The sequence below is a fragment of the Gopherus evgoodei genome, chromosome 10 (assembly GCF_007399415.2).
Source record: "Gopherus evgoodei ecotype Sinaloan lineage chromosome 10, rGopEvg1_v1.p, whole genome shotgun sequence".
Taxonomy (NCBI): domain Eukaryota; kingdom Metazoa; phylum Chordata; order Testudines; family Testudinidae; genus Gopherus; species Gopherus evgoodei.
In genome coordinates, this window is record NC_044331.1 from 76,543,388 (window position 1) to 76,559,531 (window position 16,144).

The 16,144-nt window shown below is 49.9% G+C and overlaps 1 protein-coding gene across 1 annotated transcript in view; it reads left to right on the forward strand.

Moving 5' to 3' along the window:
* The window catches only part of FOXK1 (forkhead box K1), a 75,838-nt gene that overhangs the window by 39,234 nt on the left and 20,460 nt on the right, over positions 1-16,144 (forward strand). Inside the window, exon 2 of the mRNA XM_030577020.1 lies at positions 9,164-9,361. Coding sequence (XP_030432880.1) covers positions 9,164-9,361 — 198 coding nt within the window. The remainder of the gene's footprint in view (positions 1-9,163; positions 9,362-16,144) is intronic.

Genomic DNA, 16,144 nt, shown 5'->3' on the forward strand with positions numbered 1-16,144 from the left:
GAGAGGTTAATTTCTCTCTGTGTTAGGATTACTTTCTCTCTCAGGGAGAGTCTGGGAGGGAGAGAGAGGAGGAGGGGGGAAGGTGAATTTTCCTCTCTGTTTTAAGATTAAAGGAGTTTGAATCACAGTGATCTTCCAGGGTAACCCAGGGAGGGGAAATCTGGGAGAGGCAACGGTAAGGGAAAGGGTTTACTTTCCTTGTGTTAAGATCCAGAGGGTCTGGGTCTTGGGGGTCCCTGGGCAAGGTTTTGGGGGGACCAGAGTGTACCAGGCACTGGAATTCCTGGTTGGTGGCAGCGCTACAGGTTCTAAGCTAGGATTGAGCTTAGAGGAATTCATGCTGGTACCCCATCTTTTGGACGCTAAGGTTCAGAGTGTTGTGTCAAGTGGCTCTTTCTCAGCAAAACTGCAGGGGAGCATGTCTTGAAAGGTTCAGTAAACATGGCTGGGTTGTATTGCAGGTGCTGATTTTTCTATTTAATGCATTGCTGAGTGCAGGTGGCAGGGCCTCTGCAGTGAATTCAATACAGCACAAGCTCCTGCCATATTCAGCAGAGCCATTGTGCTTCCAAGCTCCTGAATACTGAACGAACTCACTTGGGAGATGAAATGAGGAGGAGCAGGAGCTTCACATCTCTGAAAGCTAGCTCTGCACTACTCATTCCTGGTTCCTTAAAAGCACCCTGGGGAGAAGTGAGCTGTGTTGTCAGTTAGAAACTGAGATATTTCTTCCATATTGGGTCTAGTAGCAAATTGTTCTCCTGCCATCAGCACTAGCAACACTAGAAACACTAGTGTAAGTCACTCACAGGTGTTCTTATCACCATATCCTCTAATTCTGCAGGGTTTAATAACACCAAAGTTACAATGCTGTTGCCTAATCTACTCTGGTGTTCTGGCATTGCTAGCACATGTGAAGCTGCACCAAACTGGTGCTAAAGAAATGATGTAAATTCCTTCATTTTCTCACTGTAGACAAGACCTCCGCATAATTATATTCTGCTAACTTTTTCCACTCTGAAGCCCTTTACCCTGTCTTTCTCTCCTGCCTCCCTGATGCTGGTACAAGCAAAAATGGTCATGCAGTGATCCATGGACTGCTCATATTGATTATATATTATTGCCTAATTTAGAAGTGTGGTAAGGTGGAATGAGCAGTACACTAATATTTACAGCCTGATATATCTTGAAAACACTAAATTAAAAAGTTCCATTTAAACATGGAAAATGCCAGAAAGTTTACTTCCCACTGAATTTCCCAATGCTTCTCTAGGGCTGTATTGAGGTTTGTGGCAAAAATTTGTACTAGATAAAATGAAAGACCGCTACCAAGGTCTTGGTGGCTTACCGAGTGCTGTTCTGGCTGTGTTTAGTCACTTCCCTTTGGACTGTATGGCTTAGTATCTGTCACTAAATAGGCTCTTCCATTGCTGATCAGAAACCAGTTTGATCAGTGATAACCCATTAACACTGCCTCATGCAGTTTATTGGGTAAATTTTGCCTAATGTGCTGTGGTATGAACAGAGAGATGTTACTGTCTGTAATTTTCACATTGCATATAACAGTTGTCCAGGTTACACCATAAAGGCTTTAAGTGCTTATTGCTTGGTCTTATTGCTCAGTCTTTGGTCCTCATGGCTCTTCTACTACGTATTGATTGTGATTAGGTATTTTTGGTAACTAGGGATGTAAATACCATTTAAAAAGTTAAGTTTAAACAATTAAATAATATTTTGTTTAAACAGTTAACTGATTAAATGGCTGGGCCAATCCTGCCAGCACGGCTGGGGCCAATCTGGGCGGGCCAAGCAGCGTGGGGCTGGGTGGTGCAGGGCTGGCCGGGGGGTTAACAGTTAAGGCAGGTTAACCAGTAAGACTCATGCTTACTGGTTAACTAGTACATCCCTTTTGGTAACCTGATGAAAATTGTTATTGTAAGAAACTACACTTAACAAAGTAAATAAGGAAACGTTATTTACTACTTCCTGTAATACAAGAACTAGGGGCCACCAAATGACATTAGTAGGCAGCAGGTTTTTGTGTGTGTGTGTGTGTTTTTAAAAAGGAAACATTTCTTCACACAATGTACATTCAACCTGTGGAACTCTTTGCCAGAGGATGTTGGGAAGGCCAAGGCTATAACAGGGTTCAAAAAAGAATTAGATAATATCATGGAGAATAGGTCCATCAATGGCTATTAGCCAGCATGGGCAGGGATGGTGTCTCTAGCCTGTGTTTGCCAGAAGCTGGAAATGGGTGACAGAAGATGGATCACTTGATGATTACCTGCTCTGTTCATTCTCTCTGGGGCACCTGGCATTAGCCACTGTCGGAAGACAGAATACTGGGTTAGGTGGACTTTTGGTCTGACCCAGCATGGCCGTTCTTATGTTCTTGATTTGCTGCTTGGCCTAAGGCAAAGTCACTTAACTTTTTCAAAACCTCAGTTAATGTACGTATAAAATGGGCGTAATAATACTTATCCTCACAGGGGTGCTGTAGACTTCAGTGTGGTTTAGGTTCTTCTTCGAGTGATTGCTCATATCCATTCCAGTTAGGTGTACGCGCCGCGCGTGCACATTCGTCGGAAAACTTTTACCCTAGCAACTCAGTGGGCCGGCAGGTCGCCCCCTAGAGTGGCGCCACCATGGCGCTCCATATATACTCCTGCCGGCCCACCCGCTCCTCAGTTCCTTCTTACCGCCCGTGTCGGTCGTTGGAACAGTGGAGCGCGGCTTAGCTGACCTCCACTTCCCTAGCTACTCGTTTTCTCGTATATAATTATGCAGTTATAACCCTTTTATATATATATTTGTATGGTTATACGTGTTTCTTTGCTAACATGGTTAGTTTAGTTAGCGGGGTTCAGGAAGTAGCCCTTCCATGAGCCCAGTGCCGGAGCCATGCATGGCTCACCCGGTTTTAAAAGGGGCCCGGCTTGCCAGAAGCCGCGGCCGAAGAGAGATCTACATGACTCCTGTTTGAAGTGCCTCAGGGAATCACACTTGACAGATAAGTGCCCCATTTGCAAGGCTTTTAAGCCGAGAACAAAAAGGTGCGGGACTTTCACTTATCCCTCCACCTTGGGCGCCGAGCGATGTTCAAGCGGCGGGCAGAAGCGCCTCCTCGGCACCGGACCCCGCCGGTACCACCAAGGCCTTTCGGCACCGACCGTCGCCGGCACCGATGTCGACTCGGCACCGCTCCCTTCTTCCGAGGTCGAGAGAGTCTACGATTCCTGCTGGTGCCTGGCAGCTCCCCGGCACGCGCCGTGGTTGAGCCCCCTGCTCCCGCTACTTCCGTGCCACCTGCATCGCAGCAAGAGAGCTCGCCTAAGTTGCGTTATCCGGCACCGTCACCTGCAGAGGCACCGATGACTTCGGCTCCGTCGATTCCAGTCCCCCAGGACCATGGAATCCGGTGCCTGGCAGCTCCCCGGCTCGCGCCGTGGTAGAGCTTACTGCTCCTGCTGCTTCTGTGCCAGCTGCACCACAGCTAGACAGCTCGTCTAAGATGGCTCGCCCGGCACCGCCGACGTCGGCACCGTCGATCCCGGTCCCACGAGGGCCGTAGAATCTGGTGCCTGACGGCTCCCCGGCACGCGTCGTGGTTGAGCGTATTGCTCCTGCTGCTTCCGTGCCAGCGGCACCGCAGCCAGAGAGCTCGTCTAAGTCGGATCGCCCGGCGCCGACACCTGCTACGGCACCGATGACGTCGTCACCGTCGATCCCGGTCCCACAAGGGCCGTAGAATCCGGTGCCTGACGGCTCCCCGGCACGCGCCGTGGTTGAGCGTATTGCTCCTGCTGCTTCCGTGCCAGCGGCACCGCAGCCAGAGGGCTCGTCTACGTCGGATCGCCTGGCACCGACACCTGCTGCGGCACCGATGGCGTCGGCACCGTCGATCCCGGTCCCACAAGGGCTGTAGAATCCGGTGCCTGACGGCTCCCCGGCACGCGCCGTGGTTGAGCGTATTGCTCCTGCTGCTTCCGTGCCAGCGGCACCGCAGCCAGAGGGCTCGTCTACGTCGGATCGCCCGGCACCGACACCTGCTGCGGCACCGATGGCGTCGGCACCGTCGATCCCGGTCCCACAAGGGCCGTAGAATCCGGTGCCTGACGGCTCCCCGGCACGCGCCGTGGTTGAGCGTATTGCTCCTGCTGCTTCCGTGCCAACGGCACCGCAGCCAGAGTGCTCGTCTACGTCGGATCGCCCGGCACCGACACCTGCTGCGGCACCGATGACGTCGGCACCGTCGATCCCGGTCCCGCAAGGGCCGTAGTATCCGGTGCCTGACGGCTCCCCGGCACGCGCCGTGGTCGAGCTAATGCTCCGGCTGCTTCCGTGCCAACGGCACCGCGGCCAGAGGGCTAGTCTAAGTCGGATCGCCCGGCACCGACACCTGCTGCGGCACCGATGACGTCGGCACCGTCGATCCCGGTCCCGCAAGGGCCGTAGAATCCGGTGCCTGACGGCTCCCCGGCACGCGCCGTGGTTGAGCTCCTGCTCCGGCTGCTTCCATGCCAACCGAAGCCTCTGAGGCACCGACAACATCGGCACCGTCGATTCCAGTCCCACAAGGGCTATCGAATCCGGTGCCCGACGGCTCCCCGGCACGCGCCGTGGTTGAGCGTATTACTCCCGCTGCTTCAGTGCTGACGGCACCGCAGCCAGACAGCTTATCTAAATCGGTTCGCCCGGCACCGGCTCCTACCGAAGCTCTGATGACCTCGGTACCGTGGATCCCGGCCCCACGAGGGCCGTCGAATCCGGTGCCTGACAGCTCCCCAGTACGCACTGTGGTTGAGCCTGCTGTTCCCTGCACGCCGGAGATGTTACCAACGGCGAGGGCTCTCAGTGCCATGACAGAGTCAGTGCTGCCTGACCCGGGCACCGCCGGTACGGGTAATACAGTCTCTTCAAGGGACTGTCCCCTGTCAGTACAGCAGAGCGGCACCGTTCATGATCACGGTCCCGCAGACACTCCAAGTCCTGTCGGCACGCCGGACACCACTGGCAGTCCCGGTGCTGTTTTCCTCGGTACTGGTCACACTCGCTGCACCGGTCGGTATCCCGTTCGCCGACCCGCTATCGGCACCGTTCCGACATCTGGCACCGGGGCAGGTACCTTGACTCCTGTAGCTCTTCTCCGAGCCTCGAGATCTCGGTCGACCTCCCAACACCGTTCTGGTTGCGGGTCTGGATCTCGTTCCAGGTACCGATACGCCTCCCGATGCCGGCCCCCGGTGCCGAGTTGGGCAAGGTCCGAGTGAGTCAGAGACTCGGCCCATGCCTTCTTTTAGTACCTCCATGGCCGTCCGGACACGCATCCGTGTCAGCCCATATGCGCAGATTTTATGCTCAGGACCACGATCCTGATATGGTGGCCAGCGGGCGCCAGCCCCGAAGCAGAAAGAGCCTTGGCGAATGCAAGGTGTACTCTGCAGGGGCCCTGCACCTCTGGGTAGCAAAGCAACAAGCCTTGCTTAGCTGCGATAATTATAGCACCTGGGTGGAGGAGTTTCTCCCTCGAACCTCCCACCTGGAGTTCGCTGCCGTCTTGGAGGACGGGGGAAAGAATTTACCCTTTGTTGGTAAAGGCATCTTCGCGGCAGAGACAGCCCCAGACTGCGAAGCCTGCTGGACAATAGGGTCCTAATACGTCTCAGCATGTATACGTTAGCGACCAAACGCAGGCCTTTATGGCCCCAGCCGCCATACTCTGTGCCTAGCCAGAGGCAGAACTCTGGAAAACGGCAAGGCCAAGGTGGTTGCAGACAAACGTCAGGCCCCCTAAAAAGCCAAAGTCAAGGTCCCTCGCAATTACCACTGGGACCAAAGACGGACCTTCCAAGGTTCGCCGGAGGGCGGTGTACCAGTCGCAGGACGGGATCCCGATCCCGCTTTCTCCTGGCATGGCCCCAGTTACTTTCAGATCGCTGGGTCCTGCGCACGATGGAGCATAGGTACCACCTTTAATTTGCTCCAGCCCTGTCCCCCTTCAGCGGACGAAAGGGGCAAGGGGTTTTACTCCCGTTATGCCCTAGTCCCCCACTCGAACACAGGTCTCAGACCTCCCTGGTCCTGCATGGACTCAACCGGTTTAGGATAAGGTTGAAGTTCTACATGGTATCCCTGGGAACCATTATTCCATCCTTGCCTCCTGGGGGCTACTATGCCGCCCTGGATATGAAGGACGCGTACTTTCGCAGTGCCATCTTCCCTCCACACGGGAGATGCCTCCGCTTTATAGCCAGCGGTGAATACTCCCGGTTTACGGCCATAGTCGCCGCCTTCCGTCGCTGATGTCGGATATGCGTTTTTCCGTATCTGGACGATTCGCTTATCCGAGGAGACTCTGAGACACAAACCGCTCAGCCGTGGGCATCGTCACGGTCTTATTCACAGATCAAGGCCTGATGATTACTATAGAGCAATCCACTCTGGTTCCCACGCAGAGGTTGGGCTTCCTAGGGGCTATCCTGGTCTCCTACCTAGCCGGAGCCTGCTTATCACAACTGCGGTTTTAGGCGAGGGCAACAATCATCTGAGGTCTGAAGGCTTTCCCAACGACCTCAGCTCGCTCTTGTCTCAGTCTCCTGGGTCCATGGTTGCCCGCAAAGTTGTAACCAAACACGCCAAGCTCCGCCTCCGTCCTCTCCAAGTCCGGCCCACCTCGGCGTACCGCTTGGTCAGGGAGCCAATGGTCATGGTAGTCACCGTTCCCTCGAACGTCTTAGGCTCCCTAGAGTGGTGGCTAACTCCCTCCTTGGTGTGGACAGGGATGCGGTTTCATCCGCCCCAGCCCTCACTGCCCCTGACGGCGGACGCATCATCTCTCTGCTCGAGTGCTCATGGTCGCCTCCGAGCTTAAGGCCTTTGGTCTTCTAAGAAGCTGGCATTCCTCGTTAATGCCCCAAAAATGAGAGTAGTCCGCCTGGCATGCCAGGGGTTCCAGCGGCAGCTGCGAGGCCGTTGTATCTCGGTGTTTGCAGCCAACACAAGGGCCAGGTGCTTCATAAGTATTCAGGGGGGACATAGTCCTCCCCCCTTTTTTGTCAGGAGGCCATCCATTTCCGGGTCTTTTGCATGGCCCACTCGATGGAGCTGGCGACGTCCTTTCTCCCAGGCGTTCGGAACGTCTTAACTCTTTGACTCAGCAGGTTTTTCCTGTCTTACGAGTGATCACTCTGCCCCATGTGAGGCGTCCCGCTTTCCGGAAGTGGAGATGTTTCCTCACACAGACCTGTTCGCTCACCGCGAGAGCAGGAAATGCCAGGTGTTCTGCTCCTTCCAAGGTCTCTCCTCGGAATCGATCTTGGACGCATTCCTGATGCCGTGGAACGGCCAACTGCATTATGCCTCCCCACTGTTCCCACTGGTTCGTTACGTCCTGCTCAAACTCCGCAGGGGCAGAGCGTGCATCATCATGATCACTCCAGAGTGGTCCAGACAGCACGGACATACCACGTTGCTCGGCCTGTCAGCCCAGACCTCATCACTCAGGGCAATGACAGGCTTCGTCACTCGGACCTGCAGCCTCTTCGCCTCACGGTGGCTCCTGCGTACCTGAGTCGGGGTGACAGGCAGCCTTCCACCTGGTCAACGTACCGAGCCAGGTGGAAGCGTTTCCTTTACAGCTGCAGTACGCTCGATCTTGCTCCTGCTGAGGTCTCGATCCCCTCTATTTGGCCTGCCTCTGGCCTTCAGCGGCAGGATCTGGCGGTATCATCGCTGAGGACACTCTCAGTGGCCATCCCTACCTTCCAGCAGGCTAAGATGGACGTTCAGTGTCCCACGCTCTATGGATTCGAGGTCCCTCAAGGGCTTGGAGCGCTTGCACCCTCGGGTGCGCCGCCCAGCCCCGCCCTGGGACCTCAACCTAGTCTTGGCCAGACGGGTCTCTGAGATCAGAGCTCTTACGAAGGTTCCAAAAAGACAAGGTGCAGTTATGACCGCACCCGGCTTTCCTCCCTAAGGTGTTTTGGCCTTTCATGTTACCCACAGCTCAACGCAATGGGCATAACCGTTGCACTCCTTGGACATCTGTGGAGTGCTCGCATTATATTGTGCTGACAGAATCATTTCCTAAGGTGCCCCAGCTCTGCCCCGGTAGCGGGCCAAAGGGAGGGCTTGCTTGTTTTCCTCTCAGAGGATCTCATCTTGGGTGATGGCGGACATCCCCACTTGTTATGATTTGGCTCATATTTCCCCAAGCCACATCACCGTGCATTCTACCAGGGCTCAGGCTTCATCTGCCGCCTTGCTGGCTCGTGTTTCTACCCACGAGACCTGTCGCGAAGCTCCATTGGTCCTCGGTCCTTACCTTTGCTTCGCAGTATGCCCTGGTTCAGCAGTCAAGAGAGGCTGTAGCCTCTGGCTCGGCAGTTTTATTCTGCCACATTTCACTCCGACCCCACCGCCTTTGTAAGGCTTGGGATTCACCTAACTGGAATGGATATGAGCAATCACTCGAAGAAGAAAAGACGGTTACTCACCTTTGTAACTGTTGTTCTTCGAGATGTGTTGCTCATATCCATTCCGCACCCGCCCTCCTTCCCCACTGTCGGAGTAGCCGGCAAGAAGGAACTGAGGAGCGGGTGGGCCGGCAGGAGTATATATGGAGCGCCATGGTGGCGCCACTCTAGGGGGCGACCTGCCGGCCCACTGAGTTGCTAGGGTAAAAGTTTTCCGACGAATGTGCACGCGCGGCGCGTACACCTAACTGGAATGGATATGAGCAACACATCTCGAAGAACAACAGTTACAAAGGTGAGTAACCGTCTTATTCTGGGAGGAAAAGTGCTGTAGAGAGGTCTAAACTCTTACCATATTAATTCATTAGTGCTACACACTGATGGCTCTTGTTAGAGTGTGTATGGTAACACCCATTCTTTCATATTCTCTGTGTATCTATATATCTTCCTACTGTATTTTCCACTGCATGCATCCGATGAAGTGGGCTGTAGCCCACGGAAGCTTATGCCCAAATAAATTTGTTAGTCTCTAAGGTGCTACAAGTCCTCCTGTTCTTTTTGTAAATACAGACTAACAGGGCTGCTACTCTGAAACAGATTGAGTACCTCTCTGCAGGACTTGTATTTTCCATCCAGTTGGTTTATGCTCAGTACACTGATCCTTTCTCTCTCTTTCCCTTTTGCAGGTGTACTTTCCGATTCCCTAGCACAGTCATAAAGATCCAATTCACATCTTTATACCATAAAGAGGAAGTGAAGGAGGAAGCTTCATCACCTCCCCTTCGGCCACTTTATCCTCAGATATCACCTCTGAAGATACACATTCCGGAGCCGGATCTCCGGAGCTTGGTCAGCCCCCTGCCCTCCCCCACTGGCACTATCAGGTAAGGTGCCAGCGATACAGAGTGCAGAGAAGGTTCTGGGCTTCCCTCCTTGTTGTCGCTGGAGATTCTGTCCCCATCCTCCAAGCACCAACGTAGCATTGGTTACCTAGTACACTTAATACATGAAATGATGCTCAGGGTGGGGGTGGGGATGTGGAGGGGCTGGGTATAGGGGCGGGCTGGGGGAGCGGAGGGTGAAGAAGAGCGGACCGGGCCAGGCTGGGTAGGATTTTTGATGGCATGCTGCTGCCTGCCGGGACTTTGGCAGGCAGCAGCGTGCCATTAAAAATCGGCTCGCGTTCTGTCTTTGGCACGCGTGCCATAGGTTGCTGACTCCTATTCCAGATCATGGAAGCTACTTAAAGATGAATTGAAAAGTCCTGGCGGTGAGGGATAGAGATTTAAGATCTCAGATCATTTGTATAATATATGCGTAGAACTAATATTAAAGAATGAGAAAAGGGCATAGAGTGAGACCTCTTTGATGGTCTAGGGATGATATGTTCCATTAGGTGCTCCGTAGATATGCATAAATGTGTTTGCCTGCTATGTTGTATTATTTGTTATACATTTTGTTTTCATTTCCTTGTTTAGTTTTTTGTTTTTTGGTTTTTTTTTAAATTGGAGCCAATGTGTTCCTTGAAGCAAGGGTAAAAGTAGCCGGTCAGTAAGGAGAGGGAACAATATTGTCAGACACTTGGTCCATTGATAGACTTCGGAGATTTGAGAGTTAATAAATGTGTATTTTCTATTATGTAGATTATTAATAAAGGTTCAGAAGCTTTGCTAATCAGAAAATCAAATAATTATTTCTTGCTTCTCAGCCAAGAGTTGATAGTGAAGAGCCAAAGTGAGACTCCTAATGCTAAGCGTCTTTACTTGCACAAAGTACAGTACAATACATTTACTGTTACAGTAGGAGATATTATAGTTGTCAAAACAACCCAAGTATGCTTGGTGTAATAGCATTGGTTTGTTTGTTCTTATTCACCAATTTGTAAAATGTGGTAATGCACAATGGATCTCTGACTTGTTAGTGCTAATGTAGTTAGTATATTAAAACTTGAATGACTTGGACGTCATGAAGGCAGGGTTTGGCTTTGCCTGGGATTGGAAGCACATGGCTTGTTGGGTAAGCTTTTTCCTCTTTGCTAAGTTGCGCTGCTGTGTAGTGTAAATACTCGAGGTGGGGGCTGGTGGTGGGTGTGGTTTTGAGTGTTCTGTTCAGGCTGCATTTTTAGTGTATATTCAGCCTCTTTTAAATGAAGCTAGTTGCAGCAGAGAGCTGGAGGAGGGTAGTTTCGTTGTCCATTTCCATTGTCATTTTGTGTCAGGCAGCACAGTGTGGCTTATGTTCCTCACAGAGGGTGCACCTTTGACTCTGGTATATGTCTGCAACTGATACATGACACCACTATATATATATTTTTGGCATAGGGAGAGAGTGGAAATACTAGTGTTGAATTTTGCTCTGCCCCAGCAGAGATGATTCATCAAAGATGATTAATGTTTGCATCCGTTTGCCTTAGCAGAAACAAATACAGCAGAGTTTTCGAAAACCTCAAAAGACTTCTGAGGTTTTGCTTGCCCAAATGCCTTTCGTTTTGTGTTCCTCTTGATGGGGAGGAGCTGACATGTTTGTAAACATCCCTGTTCTGCTCCTCACCCCCTCCTTCTCTCCACCCTCATATCCTGTCTTTCATGTTTCAGGAAGTGAATGAGATCTGCATTTTTTTTCCTTGAGAGAGTGAATGTTCTTTGCTGAGCAGATAAATTGGATCTCCAGAATGCGAATCTCTGTACGGCCTTCTCTGAGGCCTCCGTGTCCCTGTGTTGAGTTGTTAGCTGCAGCAACTGCCTTTGTCCCCTTTCGAAGAATATGTTTTTGAGGCCTGGAGAGAGCTCAGAGCTTGAGCCCTCCCCTGTTTATTCCCTCCGTGTGTTGGGAGGAGGTTTTCATTAGCTCAGCTCCCCTCCCTCTCTCCTCCCATTCCAGTATTAACTTTCCAAATTTGGTGTGCGTTTGGCTTGCCCTTTCCTGATTGGTCGATGGAAAATTGTTGTAGTTTGTAAATCCTAGTTCGGGTTTGTTTCCTTTTCGGAAAGTGGCCCCTGCTCCTCCTCCTTCATCCTTCCCACACTTTCTGTGTTGGTTTGTGGTACTGTACCTGCAAGAACAAACGCACAGGCACTGCTCAAAACAGTCCCCATCCTGCCCTCCTGACCCCATCTCTCTATCTCTCTGCCTTTCTGTTTACATTTTAGCTTGCTTCTCTGCAGGTTCTCCACTGCAGGCTTCTGTTTTTTTTTCCAGTCTATTTATTTTCTCTCTGAAACATGCACCACTTAGAGAGGGAATGAGCTTTATTTAAACAAAATCAAATCTGCCAACCTCAGCAGCTCTGCAGTGTGAGACCTCCTTCTTGCTTCTAGGAGGAAATGAGTCCACTCTTTGCTTAGTCAGAGGTACTTTGTCTCCAAGAGCTACCATCTGTAAATGTGGTTGAATCCTGTTCTGAAGTTGTATGGCTTCAAGGAAAAATGTATTGGCTGGCAGCAGACTCTGAGAGAGTCTGAGAGACAAACCCTGGTGCTATTTCCTCCTGTTTCAGTTCAGAATTCCTTTAAAAATCACTGCTGTGTTCTGCCTTGCTGGTGCCACGATGGAAAAGAAACCCAGATAGGTCTCAGTCAATAGGAAGCTGATAAAACAGCCTGATAATAAGAACATGGCACTCAGAGTCAGGCAGAAAAAATCCTTTTCTGTTGATTCAGGGCACTGAATAACTTCTCTGTGGATGAGACCATGTGCTGTTAGGCTAAATTCAGTCTGTGAAATACACCTAACTGTCACAATAAATCTCACGAATTATGGGACTACCTTTGATGCAGTGCTTTCAAGCTCTGGTGCTCCATTACAGATATCCTCTTTTAATATTACACACCTTATTGTAACCCTTTAATTCCTTGAGTGTACTGCAAAATCCGATTGAATTAGAAGACCCAGTTATGCAATAGATTACTCTCATTCACCATGAATGCATTTTCAGGGTCATGTAACCAGATCTTTAGACTGGATTGCCTTTGTAGTGTAAACTAGCCTTAGAGGTGAGGTTTGGTGTGGAGTTATTTCCCATGCACCTACTTGCCATCACTTTGAGATGCAATTTAAAAATGTTTAAATCTTTTATTTTAATCTGGCTTTGTTACTAATAACCCCATAGTAACTTAACTCTTGTTTTTTGAAATTGGAATTTTGGCAGCATTTCTGAAAATGGTGGCAGTTCTGTTAGTACTTCAGGGTCAACAGTGAATCAGTGTAGGAGTAACAGTAGGCTCTGGCATCCTGTCTTGTACTCATTTACTTCAGTTTCTGAAAGGGACGCTGTTTTAAAAAAAAAAAGTGTATACAAAATCTAATCAGTGTAAATGGTCATTTTTTTAATTTAGTTCTAAGTATTGTATTGCAATTTTTCAAACTCTCTTATTATGTTGTCCACTTTCTTAAAAACAGACTTTATCATGGACACTTGACCTTCTAATTGCAAGTCTTCCCCCTTGTGGCTGTTATTCTTGGTTACAAACTTTGTCACAGCTGAAACTTTACACACCAAATCACCTGAAATGAAGAATTTGAAGCACTACTGCTGGATGAAGTGGCATGAATTTTTCAGTTCACTTGGTTGAAAAGACTGTGGAGACCCTAGGCGATTGGGCTATAACGAGCCGCAAATATCCTAGCCTGTGGGTTTAGAAGTCTCTCACCACTGTTTCAGCTCTGCAGAGCAGCCTTTGTAAGTTCTCTGTGGACCACAGTTTGAGAATTAGGTTATACCCATGTAGACAAGACCTAAGCTGTGATTTTAAACCAGTATTTGTTAAACCAGTGAAAAACCCTGTATGGACACTTTGATAGAAGAGCGGCTTACTTCAATTTAACTTAAACCTGGTCCAAATTGACTTAAGCTAAACCAAAAATAGCCACTCTTTTCATACCAGAATATGACTGTCTATATGGTGTTGTAAGTTTGTGTGTAGACAAGGATGTGCTGTGTTATTACCTGAGGACCCAAAAATGTAACTGTAAGATGACTGTCAGCAGGAAGGAAAACTGACTAGTCTATTCTCGTTGTCCAAATTGAGTGAGTTAATGGCATAAGTCAGGGGTGGCCAAACAGCGGCTCATGAGCTGCATGTGGCTCTTTTCCAGTTAAAGTGCAGCTCCTGGTGCTCTCCTCCTCACCCCCCTCCCCCCGTTCCCTCTAAGCTGTGCGCCCACACAGCAGCCTATTAAGTACCACGCAGGTGCTCAGGGCTGCGGCAGGGAGAGATGCCTCTCCCCCAGCCCTGGACATGCTGCAGTGGAGAGAGGTGCCCCTCCCCCAGCCCCAGCTCAGGCCCGAACCTGCCACGAATGGGGCAGAGGCACCCCTCCCCCGGACCTGCCGTGGTTGGGGAAGAGGCACCTATCCTGTGGCTGTGGCCCCGGCCCCAGAGCTGCCACGGTGGGGAGAAGCGCCTCTTCCCGCCTCCCCCAGCCCAGGTGCTGTTGTGGGGAGTCCTCTCTCTCTCTTCCCCTCCCCTCCCGCCGGCTGTCTTAGCCCTGGGGCAGCTTGCACCCTCAGCCCCTCATTCCCAGCCCCACCCCAGAGCTACTTGAACTCTCTGCCCCAGCCCTGAACGCCTTCCCAACTTCTGAAGGTTGTTGTATGTGGCTCAGAGGGTCAGTACGTTTGGCCACCCCGGCATAAATAATGAAAGGTAGGATTTTAAAAATGCATTCGTTTTTAATAGTATTGGCTGTGACTAGTAAAGTGGGGAACTTGAATGAACTGAATTCAAGATCTTCAGAGACTTGCATATTATGAAGTGTTCTATGCAAATACTAAAGCATTATAGGCAGTACAGGTGCTTTTATTCTGGTCTAATTTTTATATTTTCACAGTGCAATGCTAATGATCTGTGCTGTTGGGAGACAGTGTGCTCTAATAATGGAATGAGGATGAGGGTAGAACTCAGGAACTAAGTTCTAATCTTGGCCCAGCCACTGACTTGCTTTGTGGCCTTGGACAAATCATTTAAACTCTCTGCCTCCATTTTTTTCCCCCATGTATGAAATGTGAGTAATGGTGACTTCCTAAAAGTGTTTTGTAGATTAAATTGTGTTTGGTTCTTCAACCATGTGAAGTGCTGTAGGAATGCAAGTAGTAGCATGTGCAACGTTGTATTACATGTGTGAAAAGTGCTTGATGCACCTTGCTTCCAACTCAAGCTTAGTGAGAGCCTGGTTGCCTTGGACAGGATATAGATCAGCCCTACAGTTGATCTATTTCAGGTCACTTGGGATTTAATCCAGATTGATGTTTTATTCCAATAAGTGTGTGGTGGGGAAAGCTAAGATAACATAAAGTTCAATCGTCCAGTTATTCATCCTGTTCTAGTCATTATACCTATTCATATACCCCATAACCATATATTCCAGGATCTCCGGTGAGTTTTCCATTGCTCCAGCACTATTAAGAGTTTGCAGTCAGTGTAGTACTCTGAGATGGGTATTTTGTGGACTTCCTGTGTTGTCTCAGTCATTCAGTACTCTGTGGGAACAGAATATTCAGCATGGTGACTTGGTGATTCCCCAGAATTGGAGGAGGGATGATTAAAAATAGCAGGTGTTCAAGCTGCAAGCCAAATAACCAGACACGCGCACACATATGGGCAAGGTTCACCAGGCTTGGGAATTCCTGTGCATGGTTTATTTCAGATGGAGGCCATGTGCTAGCGGAGAAGCAGCAGAGGTGTCACTAGCAACATAGGCACTTCCTTTTCCTCCTCTCTCTCCTGATCAGCACTGGAATAAAGACTTCATTGATTCCAGGGGTAGAATGATCTCACTTCTTTTTTGAAGGGGAGCCCCTGGAGCTGCGGATGTACTAAGAGATTGAGTCTTTGTGGGTAGTTTAAACTTTCCCTGGTTATGGCTTGTTTTAATTTGTTTTTCTTCGATATTTAACCAGGCAGACCTGTTCTGAGACATGTCCCTCGCTTCAAAATCCAGTTTGGTTTGGCAACCTCACCATTTATGATTACATTTCTGAAGCTTGCAGCATGCAGGGACCTGCGTATTTTTGAATTACATTTTCGGGTTTAGGCTGTGTGAGGTTGGGGAGGGAGAAGCTGACGGAGGATTCCTTGTCCCTTATATCTGACTGGTGTAGCATGGAAACTGTTGGTTCTCAGTTATTTTGCAAGCCAAAGCATTGTACTTTGACCCAGTGCTTGCTTATCGCTTGTGAAAAGGCTCCTACGTTGTTTGGTGCTTCTCATGGAGGCTCACAGAATGGAACATTTGTAGTGTCTGTGACTTTTAATTGCAGAAAATGAAGTTGCATATCCAAAGAAAATAAGCTACCGTATCTGTTTTGGGGAGAAGGGGAAAGCTTGGCAGTTGGCCATAAATGAGAATTCTCCATTTGTACTGAATGGACATGAACTGCTGTCTCTTAGGCTATGTCTGCTCTACAGCTGGGCTCTGACTTGCAGCTTGTGCAGACATACCCACACTAACTTTCGTCTAGCTAGCTTGTGAAAAATGGTTATGAGGATGTGGCGGTGCAGGCTTCGGCAGCCTGCCTCCACCTCCTCCCTGTACATACCCACTTGTGCAGCCAACTCCATCTTGTCCTCACTGCTGCTTTTTCACAAGCTAGCTAAATTAAAGCTAGTGTGGCTATGTCTACACAAGTTGCAAGTCACAGTCCAGCTGCAGTGTCTATTCTAAGGGCT